We start from the raw sequence: 19,067 nt of genomic DNA, 5'->3' as shown, positions 1-19,067 counted from the left end.
AACCAGTTTGAATTTATAACCCAGAATTGCGTCATTATTTCATTTTATTTTGAAAATACTGTCCCCACTTAAAAAAAGAAAAGGAGTACTTGTGGCACCTTAGAGACTAACAAATTTATTTGAGCATAAGCTTTCGTGAGCTACAGCTCACTCCATCGGATGCATTCGGTGGAAAATACAGTGGGGAGATTTATTTAAGGTGCCACAAGTACTCCTTTTCTTTTTTGTGAATACAGACTAACAGCTGCTACGCTGAAACCTGTCCCCACTTACAAGCCTGTGTAAACAGTTTATAATGGACGTGTCAACAGACCTTTCATTATAGCTATATTTGAGTGGCCTCTACCAGATGAGTCATGTTAATTAGAAGAGTGGTGCTGGTAGCCTATTATTGCATTTGCATCCTTAGCACTTTCTTCCATCAAGTTAACAGGTGATACCAGAGTGCATCATTCCTTATCAGCAGATACACAGGTTCATCTGAGGTTGTAGTCAGCCACCCAGGAGTTCTGCTAGAGAGGATGGTTCAGTCTCACTGTAGCAAACACATTCTGAAAAAGCTAAACAAGTGATTGGCTTCACCATCCATTTCTACTAGTCCTGGAGGGGCTGGAGGCTAGTCGGTTTGTAGGAAAAACTGTATCAAGTTACTGCTACATTTATTATATCTTATTTAAAAACCACAGTTAAACAGAGCAACACAATAAGGTTTGCAGCTATTTTATTTACAAGTATACATTTAACAAAGAAACACTGATATCCAAGCCTAGTTAAGAGTAGTGTAACAATATGCATCATTTTGATGATTATTCTAACCAACAGACTACACTGAAAAATTAATGCCAGTAAAATTCTTGGTCATAATATTAAGAAATACAATATAAACTGAAAATATGATTGCTTAAAATTTGAAATGGAAGTGAAGCCTTTTACACAGGAGTCAGAGTTTAACATAATCTGAGGGGAAAGGCTCCAACCAATTGTATCTTTCAGGTTAAACAGAAGAAAAAAGCATAGTTTATCCTTAAAGATAACGGGCAGTTTGCTTCTTCAGGTAGAATGTATTCCCAGTGTTCAGGTTCTGCAGTGGAATTACATTACTGAGCATGACGACTTTCCTTGTGAAGCTGCCCCATCAATCTTTTCTGCCTCCAAAATTATCCTCCTAAAAACGTCAACGGCAGTCTGCAAAGAGAGAGAAGTGTGATTAGTATGAAGGCTTGCAATTATCACTTACTGAGAGAGACAACTTGGCACAGTTTTGTTGGCTACTCTAATAGACAAATGCATGCTCAATATGTCAAATCAGGTCTCAAACAAGTATGGTATGATTTGGGTAAGTAGGAAATGTAGGTGTAATTGAAATATTTACCACAAGGAACTCTTTGGAAAATGTGCATAACCCATCCAATATACATGCTTACATGGGGAACATTTTAAAAAATATTCTGTAGAGAACAAGCTTTAACTGAACTGTCAAAACAAAAAAAGCTAATTACTATAATTCTGCTTTGTATTGTAGCCATTTTAAATAGTAAGTGCTCACTGACAATATTGAAGGCTTATATACTCTGCCTCTCCAAAGACAATACACAAATTGTATTGAAATTTGACACCATACAAATTGATTCACATACAAGCTACTACAATTCAGACTAGAAGAGACCTTATCTCTGTAAAGCACCAAGTAATTTAACATCAAAAGGAGAGAAAAAATGGAGGAAGGCAATTCTAACTGAAATTAAAAAAACAATTTAGTAGAGGGTTGTGGTTTTAAGTGTCTTGGGTCCTTTAGCTGTGCATAGGGAATGTTCCTACATTACACTACTCATTTACATTTTATTGCAGTGACTACCATCAGACACTGCCTAGTTAACAAGTACAGTCCAAGATGAGGTGTCCTGTTCAGCTCTATGAGGATGGGGCAACGAGATTTGACACCTGCCGCAGGAAAATGCTCCAGAGATAACAGAAGACAGTTGAATTTCAAGGGACAGTATTTCAAACCAAACTGGTATCTAATTTTAACCAAAACACTTTTGAAGAGAGTTAATGTGAGCAGATAAACCGTAAATATTCTGACAGGGTTAAGGCTTACATTATACATATGAAACCTCAGACTGCAAAACAGCGAGCATTAGCATACGTTGGTTGCATGCAGCCATATGTTATAAGCTTGCCACTTCCTTACACAGTTGAGGAAAACAATCCAAAACCCCTGAAAAACACAAAAACTGTTCAAATTAACTGTATGTAGGCATCCTCATACACATCCCTTCAGCAGCTAAGAGTAACTGCTATTCTCTGAGCACAAATCATCTTTGCAGTTATTGATTCCACTTAGAACTCCTTGCTGGACCCTCCCCTGGCTAGACTGAACAAGCTTAGGATACAGTAATCACTGGATAACGTTTTTCAAATCTACTTGATGCTATTCTCTCAGATTAGTTAGGAATCCTCTTGATAAAGTGAGCAGATGAGGGAGAGACTATCACATCCTCCTTGCTTTGGACTCGCCTTCCAGCTGTGGGGAGGATCCACATTGTTATTCTACCGTATGCGATCCTGACCTAGACAGTAACTTGGTGAGCAGAATGGATCTGTGCAAGGACACAAAGGAGTGGCACCTTTACTAGGGTCAGAACTAGGTATAAGCTTAAGTCCTCATCTGTGAGTTACAACCTGCTGGATTAGGAACTGGACAACTGAATCAGACACTCCTTTTCAATGTAAGCAGGGGCCTGATTCATTAGAGAGCTTAGGTTTCAACAGATTTGACAGAAGTGGTAGACTGAACATTTGACTAGTTTACAAAGTTTTCATGAAAACATGACAGTTACTCTAAAATGCAGAAACTTCAAGCCTCTTTAAAATTCCCCCAGAGGTTACTCTTCACTTCAAAAATTCTATTAAATAAAGCACCAGTGTACTTACATGGACTGAGAGAAACACTGAATAAGGGGGTTTAATGTCATGACACATTCAGGTTGGAGGATTATTGAATACTAGCCTACTCTGAGAAACAGTCACCCCTTTACAAAAGTTAATATGCTAAAATGGAGCATTCCATTGGACCTCTTAGTGGGATTCACTTTGTATGGTTAGACTGCAGACTCTGTAGATAATAGGTTGCTGTGTTTTAGTATATTTTATAGCAGTCACTTTAATAAATATTCCTTTCTACATTATTATCCTAAAGCCAATAGTGATGCTGAAGTCCTCATCTTCATTTTGGGTTTCTGAGGACAGCATTGATCATGTTAAAGACAGACATTGGTATTCTGACTAAGGGAAGTTTGGTCAAAAGCCAATGTCTCCCTGTGTATCAATTTTAGTCTATCCAAGTGTCATTACTATTATAATTTCATGAGCACCAAGTTCAGTTCATATAGAATAGAAAAGAATATTCCATGTTATATGGAAGCAAATGTATGAGAACTGGAAGAAGCTGGTACAAGACACTATAATTTGTTTAAAATAAACATGCTGAAAAGCTCTGTGTGTTCTGACCTGGCAGTTATTTCTCCAGTAAGGTACAATTTTTAGTTGGCTCACTTCCAAATAAATTCCACTGGACTCCAATGGCCCCACAATCTTAAAGTAATTATAGTAAGATCATAGCAGGCTGAATTCTATGTATAGCCTCTCTCATATTTAATACTGTGTGTTGTATAGAGTCTCAGGAACCATTAAAATACTATTCATCAATACTATTTTCCAAGCAATCCAAAGGCAAACTGACATAAGTGGCTGATTAAGTCAAATTACACAATACATTTCCTGTGCAAATTAGATTTTAGCAGAGTCCTGGACAGGATTACAGATCCCATCAACTACTTTCTGCTGATAAATTTTCCTCGGGTGACAACTCAAAGGAAAAAAAAAAATCTAGTCTGACCTACAATACACTTAACACTTATGTAAACAGTTGAAATTTTATTTTGGCTCTAGCAGACACTATTCTCTACATTCTTGACTGTAAACAGCTATTTTTAAAAAAAGAACACTTATTCTGTCAAATGAGAAGAGACTATACGTTATTTCTCAGAGAGACTGTTCATCTGGGCCACTCACCAAGATGTAGGTGGCCAGTGAATACATTTCACAGAAAGCATGGGATATTTAAAAAGTTTTAGTTACATACATTCTTTAGGGATCTTGTGGCAAAGTTCCTCCTCTACCTTGGTGTGTCTTGCACTTACTAGCAAATTTGCTCGCCTCGGAGATTCATGGCAGCCCTCAGTTTGGCTGTTTTCGTGAACCCACAGTCCAGGTCAACTCCTCCTGTGTCTGATCAGAGTTGGGAGGTTTGGGGGGAACCCGGGCCCACCCTCTACTCCAGGTTCCAGCCCAGGGACCTGTGGAATGCAGCTGTCTAGAGTGCCTCCTGGAACAGCTGTGCAACAGCTACAACTCCCTAGGCTACTTCCCCATGGCTTCCTCCCAACACCTTCTTTATCCTCAGTCCTCCAACAGTATGTGTTCTCACTCAGCTCCTCACATGCGCACCACAAACTGAAGTGAGCTCCATTTTAAACCCAGGTGTCCTGATTAGCCTGCCTTAATTGATTCTAGCAGCTTCTTGATTGGCTGCAGGGTTTCTAATCAGCCTGTCTTTCTTAATTGTTTCCAGAAAGTTCCTGATTGTTCTGGAACCTTCCCTGTTACCTTACCCAAAGAAGAGGGACCTACTTAACCTGGAAATAATATATCTGCCTTCTATCACTCTCCTGTAGCCATCTGGCCCAACTGTCACAATCTACAAAGAAAGATCAAGAATACATTTTCAAGCTGGTAAATCTTTTCAGCAAAACAAGATCATGAGATGACTCAGACAGGAGCCGCTGCTGCATGAACAATAAAGTCTTATTGGGAACCACTTCCCTACCTCACAGGGATACTGTGGTGCTGTTCAACACAATTGGTCATGTATACAATACAAACTTTTGTCAGGGGCTGGATAAGCTGTACTGACAAGAGCAGTTTGGCTAGCATAAGCGGTGTGTACACTAGGAGCACTTGCCAGTATAGTATACAGATGTGTCTATACCAGCAAAGTGCTCCTACATATTGATCTGGCCTTTGATAGTCTGATCATTGATGTCAGTAGTGATCAGTATTACTGAACTTTGGTCAGCCATTTGACCATGTTGACTTCTTTCTAGGACTTGAGTTTAGTTTTTTCAAATTGAGGACAGCACAGCAAATGGTATAGTTAGCATTAAATCCAAACTTTGAGTATAATCAAATCTGCAGAAAGGCATTTCTACCTAATCTTACATAAAAAGTACTACAGGCTTTAAGTCTGTTTGCTCTTTCTTTGTTACTAATACACTTCATCTAGGGTTGCTTATAGGTACTTGTTTCCATGGTGGCAAGCTTGGAGGCGGTTCTTTAAGCCTACTTCCACATGACTGCTGCACCTTCCTCTTGCTGGGAGCTAGAATCTGAGAATTCTGAAATACATCTCCAGTTGCCAGCTGCAGTCAGCATGCTTCTAGGGTGGTGACTGCACAACAAGAGCCTGAAGAAGTCTGCCAAGCTTGAAATACAATATGACAGATGTTACGTTGTGTCTGAAGTCCCGCTGCACTCCTTTATCTTCTGGTCTGTCACATTCTAGGGCTTTCTTTCCTCCTCTTTTGGAAGATTATAGAAATTGAAAACTACTGAGAACACCATAAAAGCATAGTTCTTTGAACTCATGTTCTGCATTTAGGTTTGCGTGAAATGTTTTGATAGGCTCCACAGTCTATCAAAACATTTCACGCAAACCTAAATACAGAACATGAGTTCAAAGAACTATGCTTTTATGGTGTTCTCAGTAGTTTTCAATTTCCTCCCAGCAAGAGGAAAGTGCAGCAGTCATGTGGAAGTAGGCTCAAAGAACTGCCTCCAAGCTCGCCACCATGGAAAGCAGTACCTATAAGCAACCCTAGATGTTGCTATCTGCAGTTATAGCAGGGAATTACAATTTCAGATGCTTTTTCTGCCCACTACTGTCTTGAACTGGACTCCTATGTAGACCAGTTGAGATGGAGACAAAAACTGACAAAAATTTGTGATCCAGCTATGGCTTTCCAGAAAGGAATCTACTGCAGCAATAGCTTCCCTTGCCTGGTGTTCTATCATCAAAAGAAAAGCTATAGCTCACTTCATCGGATGCATTCAGTGGAAAATGCAGTGGGGAGATTTATACATACACACACACACACACACACACACACACACACACACACAGAGAGAACATGAAACAATGGGTTTTATCATACACAGTGTAAGGAGAGTGATCACTTAAGATGAGCTATTACCAGCAGGAAGGAGTGGGGGAAAAGAGGAAAACCTTTGGCCCACCTTGATTATCACCACAGAAGGTTTTCCGAAAGCTTATGCTCAAATAAATTTGTTAGTCTCTAAGGTGCCACAAGTACTTCTTTTCTTTTTTGCGAAAACAGACTAACGCAGCTGCTACTCTGAAACCTGTTATCAAAAGGTTGCTGCAAGCTTAGTCAGTGTTCTTGGTGCTGTTCCTGGTGGCCCAAACAGGAAAGCTTTGCATTGATTGTGATAGCCTCAGCATTGCAAAATACTGAGTAACTGATGCGAAGGCCATGTTGGGATGATGATGATCTAGGCCAGTGGTTCTCAAACTGTGGGTCGGGAACCCAAAGTGGGTCGTGACCGTTTTAATGGGGTCGCCAGGGCTGGCTGTAGACTTGCTGGGGGCTGGGGCTGAAGCCAAAAGTCTGAGCCCCACCACCCAGGGCTGAGGCTAAAGCCTAAAGGCTTCAGCGCTCAGGCTACAGCCCCCACCCATCCAGGGGGGAATCTCTCAAGCTTTAGCTTCACACCCCCCACGGCGGGCAGGGTTCGGACTTTGGCCCCCCACCTGGGGCAGAGGAGCTCAGGCTTAGATCCCCCTTCCCGGGGTCGTGTAGTAATTTTTGTTGTCAGAAGCAGGTCACGGTGTAATGAAGTTTGAGAAATCCTGATCTAAGCAACACTGTTCCCTCTTCTCTGGGGGAGGGAAAAAGAACCAATAGGATGGCCTACAGTTTCAGCAAATGGTTCACAGTCCTTTGGAAAACACTGAGTTTGTGGGACTGAAGCAACAGAACTGAACGAAGAAGCTGCTGTAAGAGCCAGTGTGGAACAGCCTAAGACAACAGGATCCAAAAGACAATTTAGAGTTATGATAATCCATGCACCAAGATAGTGGCAGAGGCCCCATCCTATGGCCTGTGCTATGTGTGGGACAGCATACCTCCCTGGTGATAACTTGAAGGTGCAGGAACAAACATGATCTGAGAGCACTTCCTCAGGATCAAATAGAACAGACAGTTCCAGGGCTCCTCTCTGAGGAAGTGGGATTTTCTCTGATAGGCTTGGAGAACAAGAGCCTATTCCTTTTAGACAGAGAAGTTCTATTATTTAGGGCCTGTCTCACGGGAGTCCTGGCTTTCTAATATCTGCATTAGTCTACTCCGGTTTCAGAAGCTTTGCCAAGAGAAGATCTCCTCTGCAGGGTAGAGCAGCCAAGCTAACCTTTGATATCTGATCAGCTGGCCATTTCAGCCAGAGGGACATCTTAGCTGAGATGGAAGCACTCGTTCTTGAGGTGGTCCTGATGTTAAGTAGCATCTGCTATAAAACAACTCTAGACAGGGCAATTTTTAAACCAGCTCTGTTCATCCCCGGTTTAGAATCACCTAGACAGGCTTGGGAGTCATCTGAGCTCTATCATAGAGAAATATGCAATATACGTGACTTCGTGTGAAGAGTTGCCCGTCAACTCATATACTCTTTTCAACACAGATTCAACATCTGCTGAGCATCTCTTTAAAAAGGAAGTTCCCATAACAAGTATTGCCATCCTCTTTTCCATCCAGGAGACTGCCACATTTTCTTAATTTTTGGCAAGTATCCCAGGATTCCTTTGCATTGTATTACAAGATTTTTTGGGTATTTCCATTCTATGGCTACCATGCCTAATGTGCAGATGGATGAGTAGTTGTTTCAGGGCCCTGTACGAACTCCATGGGAGGGGATCTATGGAAACTGGGTCAGCTGTGTTTTCCTTTTCTAGTAGAAGGATCAAAGCTCCTTCTGTACCTGGGGCTCATTTCTTTAGCTGTAGGAAGAACTTCAGCTCCAGATTTATAGAAGTCCTCTTTAAGCAAGATGTTAGCTTTCCTGCAAGCAGGAGGATAAAGAGAGGGTAGAGCATGGTCATAGTTCAGTCCCAATATCATGAGCAGAAGACAGCAGCTGGAGAATTTATGAATCTAACCAGAGGGCAAGTGCTCAGAGACTTCTTGCTCCTAAAGGACGCTCCCTTTGTCCACCCAAGACAGCAGCTACCACCTGGAGAATAACAAGCCTTGCTCCCAAGCTAGAGGAAGCCTCTGCCTTCTGAACTGGAGGGAACTTTAAAGTCACGGAAGACAATCTTGGCTCCTCAAAGGAGGTACCTATCCCAGAGGTTCCTTGGTGGCTGTGCGAGATCTCTCAGAAGAGGAGAAAGGAACATCCTACTGGTTCTGAAGACACTGTCTGTGGTTCCTGTTGAAAGGGATGCTTCCCTGTCCTGCTCCCTGCCTGGTCTCTTCATTTAAGAAAAGTCTTGGATGGATGCAGCCCTATCTCCTACCTTTCACCTTCCTTCCTGAAGAGGAAGTCACAAGATCCCCAGCAGCTGCCTACAGTACCAAAGGTGGCTGTCCCAGCTTTGGCCTTTGGAGTACCTGAGCCCTGGACATGCTAGACAGAGTAATTCTTTGGCTGTAGCCAGAGGCAGCCACACAATAGCGGTGTCAGTCTTAGAAAGATTTGTGGAATCTGATCCTTCTCTGTGCAGTCTTTACTGGCTGGCAAAGGTACCGATCTCTCTGCTTCTTGAAAACTATTGGATTTACCAAACATATTGTATAGAACAAACGACCTCACCGAGATAGTTTTGTACTTTCTCCATCTGATGGAAAGGAGCTAAACTCAAGCATCTGGATTGGTAGAGGAACAGAAGAGATCATTTACACTTGATGTTTAAGAACCTGCAGTACATTATGCCAATATCAATGATTTAAAAACAAACAAATAAAAAAACAAAAAACCAAGAAAATCTCTAGTTAAGGTTAGTAGGTTATCCTGGATATAAATCTTGTCCAGCAACCTTTATATTAGCATGATCTTTTGTACCAACTTAAGTGTTAGGTACTCTCTGCAGTTTGGAAGCATTGATTAAAAACAGAATTTTTGCAGGATTCCTACGAAAATTGGGAGGCTTGTGGAGAAGTTCATACATTTCTGAAGTGCAATTACTGTTCCTCTCCACAGTATTTCATACTCTTTGAAGCAGAGTTTGCTACATATTTCAGATGACAGCATATAATCTAATAGTTTTGATGTCCAGGCATCACACACTACATACTTTTTATTATGGAAAACAAATTCCATGCCAGTCAGTTAATGAGACTTTGTATGTTAGTACAGCAATTTAATATGCTAGGTGTTATGAAAAAACTAGCTTCTTTATAAAAAAGCAAGCTACATAACTACAGAGTGTCACTTCAGGTTTCAGAAAGTTATCAATACATCCACAATATGCATTAGTGAGCCGTTACAAAGATGTATATTTAGCAATGGGAAAAAACTGAATGCCAGCTAGATCGTCTAACTAAGAAAAGTTGACCGCACTTAAGTCAGATTTAGTTTAAAGAATTTGTTCTAGAGTGGAGCATTCGTATACAACTTGTCTACTTAAACCACTTAGCTGCAAGTTTACTATTCACTGAAGGATTTTACAGGATGTTTACAATCTTCATATTTTTGCACTACTCAGGAACTAGACTGAAGAGTGGCATTAAACTTGCCAAAATCTGAACGAAGAATTCAAGTACTACAAAAATTAAACAATGACTTCCTTTGGATCTGCAGAAGATTTTGTAAGATTTGTACTATTAATTTTCTTGACTGGTGTGGAGAAAAATAAATAAGGAAGTGTTATTTACTCCTCCTCATAACACAACAAGGAATCAGCAAATGAAATTAATAGGCAGCAGGTTTAAAACAAAACAAAAGGAAGTATTTCTTCACACAACTCACAGTCAAACTGTGGAACTCATTGCCAGAGGATGTTGTGAAGGCCAAGACTATAACAGGGTTCACAAAAGGAACTAGATACGATTATGGAGGATAGGTCCATCAATAGCTATTAGCTAGGAGGGCAGGGGTGGTTCCCTAGCCTGTTTGCCAGAAGCTGGGAATGGGCGACAGGGGATGGATCACTTGATTACCTGTTTTGTTTATTCCCTCTGAAGCCGCAGGCATTGGCCACTATCGGAAGACGGGATACTGGGCCAGATGGACCTTTGGTATGACCCAGCATGGCCGTTATGTTCTTTTGCCCTGTGGAAACTACGTTTTCTTGATTGTCCACTACCAGCAGCACAAGTTCTGGCAATTATGTGTATGAAAGAATAAAAGAGGTATGATTTTACCAGGAAACAAGGTTCCACCTTGCAGGATTGTCTGTTTGGTTGCACAAAGACCTTCAGGAAAGATACAGATTTGATTCCTAATTTTAGGTATAGAGAGGTGCTAGTGAACTTTCCACTAGCATAAGGATCTGCTTGGAGCCTCCTTTTTCATCACAAACCAATCTGATACTGTTCCTCTGACCCCATCATGATCCTGGATTCCATAAGGCAAAAGTTTCACTAGCAACATAGCTTGTTACAACCAAATTAAAAATGACATTTGAGTACAGACAGCCTATTACTTCAAACCCACAGCCAGTTAAAATGAACTAGGGAAGAGGTCAAGAAACATGACAGATTAAGCACTATATGCAGCCATGAGAACTGATTGCTCCCCCTTCCCCCAATTTGCAAGTACTCTAGAGACGATACCCTCAGAGATGCTTAGTTTTGCAGTTCTCAGACTGTATGTGTGCGTCTCCAGAGATAACATGCTTGCTAACAGCAAAAATGTTTTTAAATAAAATATATAGAGGTGAGAAACAACAGACTTCAACCCTATTCTCCCTCTGCAAAATTTGTGTACACAGAGTCAATCTCTTACCTCTCTCTAAAAGTGCAACATTTCAAAAAGTTTAGTGAATAGAAGATTATTGGGGGCGGAATAGGTCTGGACAAGGAGAAGTCTGGAGATAAATGTGAGAAGGGAAGGACAGGAAGTAGAAACAAAAGTGAAACTATTTGAGTAGCATATTCCAAAAGTCTTGAGGTCTTCCTGAGTGTAGCCTTCATTGATTTGAGATCTACCATTCTCTCATTAGAATGGAAAACCTATAATGGCAGCAGGCTGTAAGAGACCCAGTTTGGGAATAGGAACCCTTCAAGAAATGTCGTGTTGGCTGATGTTTTAAAGAAAGTCACACCACTGAACTGGTGGAAGTCACTTAAGCACTTGGATTCAGATATTGTTGAAGTGATAATCTCACTTAACAGCAGTAGCTTCTTCTGCTGGTGTAGAAATAATATTTTCTTCCTTTGGACTAATTCATTCCAAATTGAGAAATCATTTGGGACCTGAAAAGCAGGAAAGCTTGTTTTTCTTTTCGAGATTATGAACAAATGGAAAAAGAAGGTGAAGATGACCGAGTTAGCTGCAGAAGCCAATATTTTAAGTTTCTCATCTTGAACTGGCTGACAGTCTGTTTGAAATTTTTTTTAAAAATATTATTTAAATTTTAACAAAAACAAACCTGATTTTAAAAAACATGAATGTTTACATTCAAAAATGCATATGCTTGTTTTGCTAAAATATTAGATGTTTGCTGTTGAAGAAAAAAATCCAGAATACATACATTGTTGTTTTAGTTAAATAAAACAATTTAAATGTCTGGTGATGTTCTACTTCTAAATATAGCATGGCAAGAAAATCCTCCAAATATTAATGATTCATCTGTTGAACTGGAGATAGTTCACCTCTCAATGACTTCATAAATATCCGCTTCAATTACCTTTGGTAAATGAAATAACCAAACAAACAATCATTCATTTTCTGATAACTGTAAAACTAATCTGAAAAGTTTTCAAAGTAAATCACTTTAAAAATATACAGGGTGTACCTTCTAAAAATGAAACCTAACATCTCCGAGTTGTGAAGAATATGTATTAAGGTTATAACAACCAACAAGAATGCACTTTTATCGAGTCTGACTAGTGATTTAAATCAACTTGATTTCAATCAAATCCACCCTGTGACATTTAACAACAAAAAGGGGGAAAGAACTCAAGACAGAATAGGGAAAGAACAGGTTAAAGAATATTTAGGTAAGTTAGATGTATTCCAAGTTGATTGCGGCTGATTAAATTGATCTCGGGTATTTAAGCAACTAGCTGAAGTAATCTTGGAACAATTAGCAATTATCTTTGAGAACTCCTGGAGGATGGGAGAGGTCCCTAAGGACTGGAGAAGGACAAACATAGTAACCATCTTTAAAAATGGGAACAAGGACTGGGGAATTATAGACCAGTTAGCCTAACTTCAATACCTGGAAAGATACTGGAACAAATTATTCAACTATCAATTTGTAAGCATCTAGAGGAATAGCTAGCATGGATTTTGACTGGCCTGGTGGGTTGGGGGAAGCAACAGTCATGATATATGGCTTTATATAAGGTTTTTGACACAATTCCACATGATATTCTCATAATGAAATTCGGGAAATGTGGGCTACCTAAAATTACTATAAGGTGGGTGCACTACTGGCTGAAAAACCATACTCAGTAGTAATCAGTGGCTCCTTATGGAGCTGGGAGGGCATATCTAGTGGAGGTTCCAAAGGTGTCTGTCACTACTGAATATTCTCATTAATGACTTGGATAATCGAGTGGAGAGTAGGCTTAAAGTTTGGATGACACCAAGCTGTGAGAGGTTGCAAGCTCTTTGGAGGACAGGATTAGAATTCAAAACAACCGTGACAAGTTAGTGAATTGGTCTGAAGTCAACAAGAGGCAATTCAATAAAGAACATGAGCAAAGTATTACATTTAGGAAGGAAAAAAAATCAAATGCAGAACTACAAAATGGGGGCAGTACTGCTGAAAAGGATCTAGGGATTACAGTGGATAACAAATTCTGAATCAATATAATGTAGTTAAAAAAAGGCTGATATATTCTGGGGGTGTATTAATAGAAGTATCATATGTAAGACAAGGGAGATAATGGTCACTGGTGAGCCCTCAACTGGAGTACAGTGTCCAGGTGTGGGTGCCACTCTTCAAGAAAGATGTAGACAAATTGGGGAGAGCTCAGAGGAGAGCCCAAAAAAGTGATAACATGTTTAGAAAACTTGACCTATGAAGAAAGATTAAACACTTACCCAGTTTTTTATTTTAAGACAAAAGACTGGCAGGGAGGGGACCTTAAGTCTTCAATCATCTTAAGGGCTGTTATAAAGAAGACAGTAATCAACTGTTTTCCATGTCTACTGAAGGTAGGACAAGTGATGGGCTTAATCTGCAGCAAAGGAGATGTAGCTCAGGGGTTCTCAAACTTTCTTTTTGAGGTCCCCCCCACCAACATGCTATAAAAACTCCATGGCCCAGCTGTACCATGACAACTGTTTTTCTGTATATAAAAGCCAGAGCCAGCATTGGGGGTAGCAAACAGGGAATTCCCTGGGGCCCCACAACAAAGGGGACCCCACAAAGCTAAATTGCTCAGGATCTGGACCCAGGTGGTATGGCTCTGTGTCCTGGGCTGCAGTTCTGTATGGCGAGCTTCAGTTTTCTGCCCTTGCCTGTAGCGAGTCTAATGCTGGCCATGCTTGGTGGCCCCCCTGAAACCTGCTGGTGGTCCCCCAGGAGGCCCTGGACCTCTGGCTGAGAACCACTGATGCAGGTTATATTAGGAAAAGCTTTCTAACTATAAGGGTAGTTAAATTCTGGAATAGGCTTCCAAGGGAGCTTCTGGAATCCCCATCACTCAAGATTTTAAAGAATAGGTTGGACAAACACCTGTCAGGGATGGTCTAGGTTTACTTGGTCCTGTTTCAGTGCAGGGGGATGGACTTGACCTCTCAATGCCCTTTCCAGCTCTACATTTCTATGAAATTCAGGGGGTAAATGAGGAAGCTATTACACCAACAAGGATTAGTGTTAGGTTAAAATTAAATTAAATCTGCTAGTTTTGTCACCATTTAGAAATAACAATGGCAACATTTACAGTGTTTCCTGGTTATATTTGGTCAGATTGTGACCATCCATCCATTAACACAACCCACATCACTACAAGATTTGAGACCCTCCCTAGTGTTTGATTGTGAGGCAGGGAAACATTACTCCTATTTCAGAGGGAATGGAAGCACACTGGCAGAGCCTGGAAAATAACCCAAATCTAAGGGCTGGCTAGTGCCTTACTCACAATGCTATCCTTTCATCCTTTTAGCGGGTATGTTCCTGCTAAGGATACAGATCAAGCCATTACCACTTCAACTTAGGGGAGAGAGTTTACACTGAATCTAACTCTTTCCACTTTAGCACCAGAACCACACACATATATAATTAAGTTACACCTTTAGTCACATATTTCTCCTTTCAACAACCTTACTTTATCTTCAATTCTCAATGAAATATTTGGACAAGCTTGCACACATGGACTTCATTGCAAGTAATCATTCACTTTCTATTGCCAATACACAGCTATACAGCATATTGTAGTTTTCTTCCCATTGTGATGAGGCACATGTGGAGACATTTAAAGATCCTTTGATACAAATCCCACTATTTAAACTGCAGTGTATCAAAGTGGATGTTAATTGGTTACCTGATTTTCTTTAGCAGAGGATTCCAAGAAAGCTGCATTCCAGGATTCTGCTAAAGCTTTCCCTTCTTCATAGCTGATCACCCTGACCAAATAGAAGACAGTATAAATTATTACAGCAAAGAAAATGTTTGATGGCTTATGGAGAAGTTAGAGAAGTGAGCTGTAGCTCATGAAAGTTTATGCTCTAATAAATTTGTTAGTCTCTAAGGTGCCACAAGTCCTCCTTTTCTTTACACAGATACAGACTAACATGCCTGCTACTCTGAAACCAGCATTTGCCATGCAACTGCAGTTACTTCCCTGCAGTACTTCATGCTCTATGAAGTATTAAACTGCCTCGCATGCAGTAAAAAATGTTGAAGTAAAATTTGGGTCTTGCAATACTTGCTTTCCATTTTTACTATATTTTAGAATACCTCCATTTTATATAGTGCTTTAAAGTTATTGTCACAACATTCCTATGAAGTAAACATGCAACTACTCCATTTTGTAGATGAAAGAGAGGTTAAGTGACTTGCCCCAAAGCGAGAGTCAGGATAGTCAGTAGCTCCTGGCTCTCAGTTCCATATTCAAGTCCACAGAACTTTAGTTATGATAACTTAGTTTAATTTAGAATTAGGTTAGCTTATGCTAACTTTTTAGCTATGGAAAATTACATACCTATAATTTAATTCCTAAGAAGAAAATTGCATTGAAATTGTTACAAGTGCTGTTGCAACGGAGAATTGTTATGGTATCTTAAATTTTTCAGAAAAATATTGTATTTACATACCGTTCCATATGCAGGTCTTTTTTATTTCCAACCAGCATAATGGGTATTCTGTGGAAAAAAAGTGAACCACTTTTAAAATAGCCGTTATAGTATATTGAACAAAGTACTAGTAATATACCTGCAGTGAAATGAGATGAAAGTGTTACTACTTACTGGACTTTTCCCACCATATCCAATAACTTGCCATGGATAACTTTAATCACTTCAAAACTGCAAAATAAAGGCATGAAATCACACATGCACTCTGATGTTTAGCCTTAATACCCAATACACAAGCAATTAATTCCACCTGTAGACTGTGTGTTTAAGCTTTATTTTCACTTTAGCTATAAAACTGAGATGCTCTAAATGTGTTACTGATTCCTGCACAAAAAGACAAATTGGGCCAGAACTCCAAAAAACACTATTCCATTTAACAATATTCTTACATAGGCCAAGATAATCCTGTCTAATATACTTGTTTTCCCTTTTGATAAAGGACACCAAGTGTATGAATCAAGACTGAGAAAGTCATGCCTTAAGCATTATTTGGATGTTCGATGCATCTGCTTGGATTGTAGGTACACTTTAGGTAGAATGTGTAATAAGATTTAGGTGCACAATGCAGGAAGTCTGGGTAACCAGGTTTAAACCAAACAAGCACTAAGGAAGGTGCAACAGAACTACTAAGTATGTAGTGCTTTGCTGAAATTCACAGTACTTTCCATTTTAAATTGGGACAATACTCAATTTCAAAATTAAAATAGAATCCAAATCATTTCATTCAGAATTTATGCACTGGAAAATAAAGAAAGCAAGACTTGAGGTCAGAAGCAATACTGTGAGGTGCCAGGAAGCCTCAAACCCAACTAACTTAATGGATATTGGATATTTAGTACCATGCAGAATAAGCAAGTCGTAAACAAATGAAGCCAGTGATATGCAATGGCAACCATTTTATTACATTTGGAGTAACTGAATTATGAGAGAGTTTGACAGACAACTTAGATCAATTATAACAGGGACATCATGTATAAACCTGGACTGGACACAAATATTGCAATTAAAATTATTTGTAGGGTAAGTAAGGTAGGTTCTGACTTTCAAAACATTATTGCCATAAGTACTATGTTCATTTACGTGGCATTTTAATCAGAGCTCAAATTCCAAGGGCCTGATTCTTCAAGCACAACTTTGCATTGAATATGTGCCACAAAGATAGATGCCTTGAATACCTCTGTGTACAAGACTGGGCTAATCTGCATGAGGAAACCAGCTTGGTGTCAAACTAGTCAAGAATCAGGGTCCACAAAAGTAGCCTAAAGCCATCTTTGCCTCCCCCCCCCCCAACAGCTGACCACAGGCAGACTATAGAATCTGGCCCACAGTTGGGTATGCACTCTCCTGCCTAAATCAGTAAGGACTAAAGCCAGCCTGTAGACATTTGGGACGGAGATTGCAAGAGCCAATGAAAACACAAAAAACATGGAAGTACACCGAGACAGTGAACTCTAATGATTATTATAATGGACCAAACAATTGCCAATAAACCCAAAACAGAAAGGGGGAAGCGTCAGTGGACCAGGTAGCATTACACTGATGTTTCACATCACTTCATCTTTACTACCTTATGAACGGATTTCCTACATTAGCAAGCGGAATTAATGAAGTTCCAAATTAAAAGACAAGGTAACTGTAGGGCCACAATTTATTCTCTGCAGGCTGACAGTAACTGAGGATTCATTAAGGAGGTATACAGTGGGTTACAAGGCATGTTATTGCTCACTAGAAATGGAACCTACTTTGTGATACAAATTAGGAATTTAATTAAGTAAACCAGAATGAGAAACCTTCAATAACCTTGATTCTGAGCAAATTTAAGACTAGTTTAGAGAAGTAGGGCATTGTTTGCTTCTTCAGGAGCATTTTTATGAATTCCCATTTGACAAACACTGCACTCAAGTCACTCAATATAGAGAAGAAAATGGAAAACAACAAGTACTCAAACATAACAAGTACCCTACAGCATCAGTACTCAAATGTTCAGTTCCTATGGCAATATATAGCCAGTGACCTAGCTATATGAACCAAGAGCAACACTAGCAAACTTGTGTCAGACTGGAGTAGCAACCAACAAGCAAGCAGAAGACAAATCAAAGCCTCTTTAGCTTTCCAGAGTACTCAGGCAATCAGAGAGCAGCGTTACATGATATGTTCTACTGTTTAGAGAATCTGGATGCAGGACAGAACAGGATACGACACCTTACACTTCAAGTAGATTTCTACTTTTTAAGAACCAAGCAGTAAATAAAAAGCCATTACAAAAAAAAAAAACCCACTAGAAAAGAACATGTAGGTATAGACCCAGGGCAGTCTGAATACATTCTGGAGTTCTTTGCTAAGCTTACACTAGAATTTGACTCTTCCACAGTGGCATCCCAACAGCTGTCAGGCAGGACAAACTTCTATTTTTCATCTGACTACTTGACTTTGCAGCACCACATAACAGAGAACTGGAGCCAGAGTTAAAGAATGAAATCCTCTAGTTATTACAGATCAGGTATAGGACAATCAGTGGAAGCTTCCAGGTCATCAAAGTGCCTCAACTCTGGTTGAAAGGTAGTAACTAGCAGCAGAGATTCTGCTCTGTTGCTATTCTATCCACGTCTCTAGGTGAAACTACAAATAAGGGAACTTCACATCTTCAGTACACTGTCGCAGATGCGGACAATTGTCCCTTTGAAGTGGTCTGAGATTGAGACAACCAACTCATTTTACTTAGGACCATGCTGCTAGCCAAGCCCATATCTGAACTAGTGACCAAGAAGATGGGAGACTCCATGCCCCATAAATCCCCAGGCTTTCAAGTATTGTCTTAAAATTAAGCCAGAGTGCCTCCCCCAGGAGGAGAGAATGCTATCACCAAGTTTGTGGTGTTTGACAGTTTGCACATGGGGGTGCTTTATAATTATTTCATAGTCTTAAGACTCAATTCTTATCTTCATCACCTGTTACTGTGAACGATCCTGTAAATAGCGACAGAAGCACCCGTCTAAAACATATGTTCCCATCAGCATTATTCCTCAATACTACAAGAATGTTAATTTGTTTCATTGGGTAGATCTGACAAAGCTACTCTGCATAAACTTTATGTATTAAGATAATGAGCAACCATAAGAGCATTTGAGCAGCCCAGTAGAGTTCAGATTAGGACAAACATACTAGACACTCCAGTACCTGTCAAGAATGCAAGCAACTGTTTTCTTTCAAAGTGTCCCTATGTGCTGAACAGGAAGAGAGGTCGCTCAGTACCTTCTGTTTTTAAAAAAATTCAAAGGTTCTTAGATTTTACTTATTTAGTAGCTTACATAAGGCAGCTACTATTTTTAAAGTGCTAACTCTTCCTCTTCTACTGATATATAGATGCTGTACAAGGTAACTTTAAAAAGAAATCCTGCCACTAAAACCCACCAAATTTATAGAAATAAGAATGTAGGGGTCCAAAAAAGGAAGGAGATTAATAG

General features: G+C 39.8%; 1 protein-coding gene across 4 annotated transcripts in view; it reads right to left on the bottom strand.

Moving 5' to 3' along the window:
* Positions 1 to 704: 704 nt before the first annotated feature.
* Positions 705 to 19,067, bottom strand: part of RHEB (Ras homolog, mTORC1 binding) — a 61,479-nt gene continuing 43,116 nt past the window's right edge. Inside the window, exons 5-9 of one of the 4 annotated variants that reach the window (XR_006279492.1) lie at positions 15,718 to 15,774; positions 15,565 to 15,612; positions 14,793 to 14,874; positions 13,348 to 13,414; positions 705 to 1,185 (exon numbers count right to left, since the gene is read on the bottom strand). Coding sequence is in view for 3 of the 4 variants with exons in the window: in XM_038391047.1 (XP_038246975.1) it covers positions 1,093 to 1,185; positions 14,793 to 14,874; positions 15,565 to 15,612; positions 15,718 to 15,774 (280 nt within the window). In the remaining variant the exon portion in view is untranslated. Of the gene's footprint in view, positions 1,186 to 2,098; positions 2,219 to 13,347; positions 13,415 to 14,792; positions 14,875 to 15,564; positions 15,613 to 15,717; positions 15,775 to 19,067 lie in introns of all 4 variants that reach the window. The other 3 variants (XM_038391048.2, XM_038391047.1, XM_038391049.2) reach the window with 3 other exon arrangements.

The sequence above is a fragment of the Dermochelys coriacea genome, chromosome 2 (genome assembly GCF_009764565.3).
Source record: "Dermochelys coriacea isolate rDerCor1 chromosome 2, rDerCor1.pri.v4, whole genome shotgun sequence".
In the NCBI taxonomy this organism is placed as follows: domain Eukaryota; kingdom Metazoa; phylum Chordata; order Testudines; family Dermochelyidae; genus Dermochelys; species Dermochelys coriacea.
This window is presented reverse-complemented; position numbering and strand designations above follow the sequence as displayed.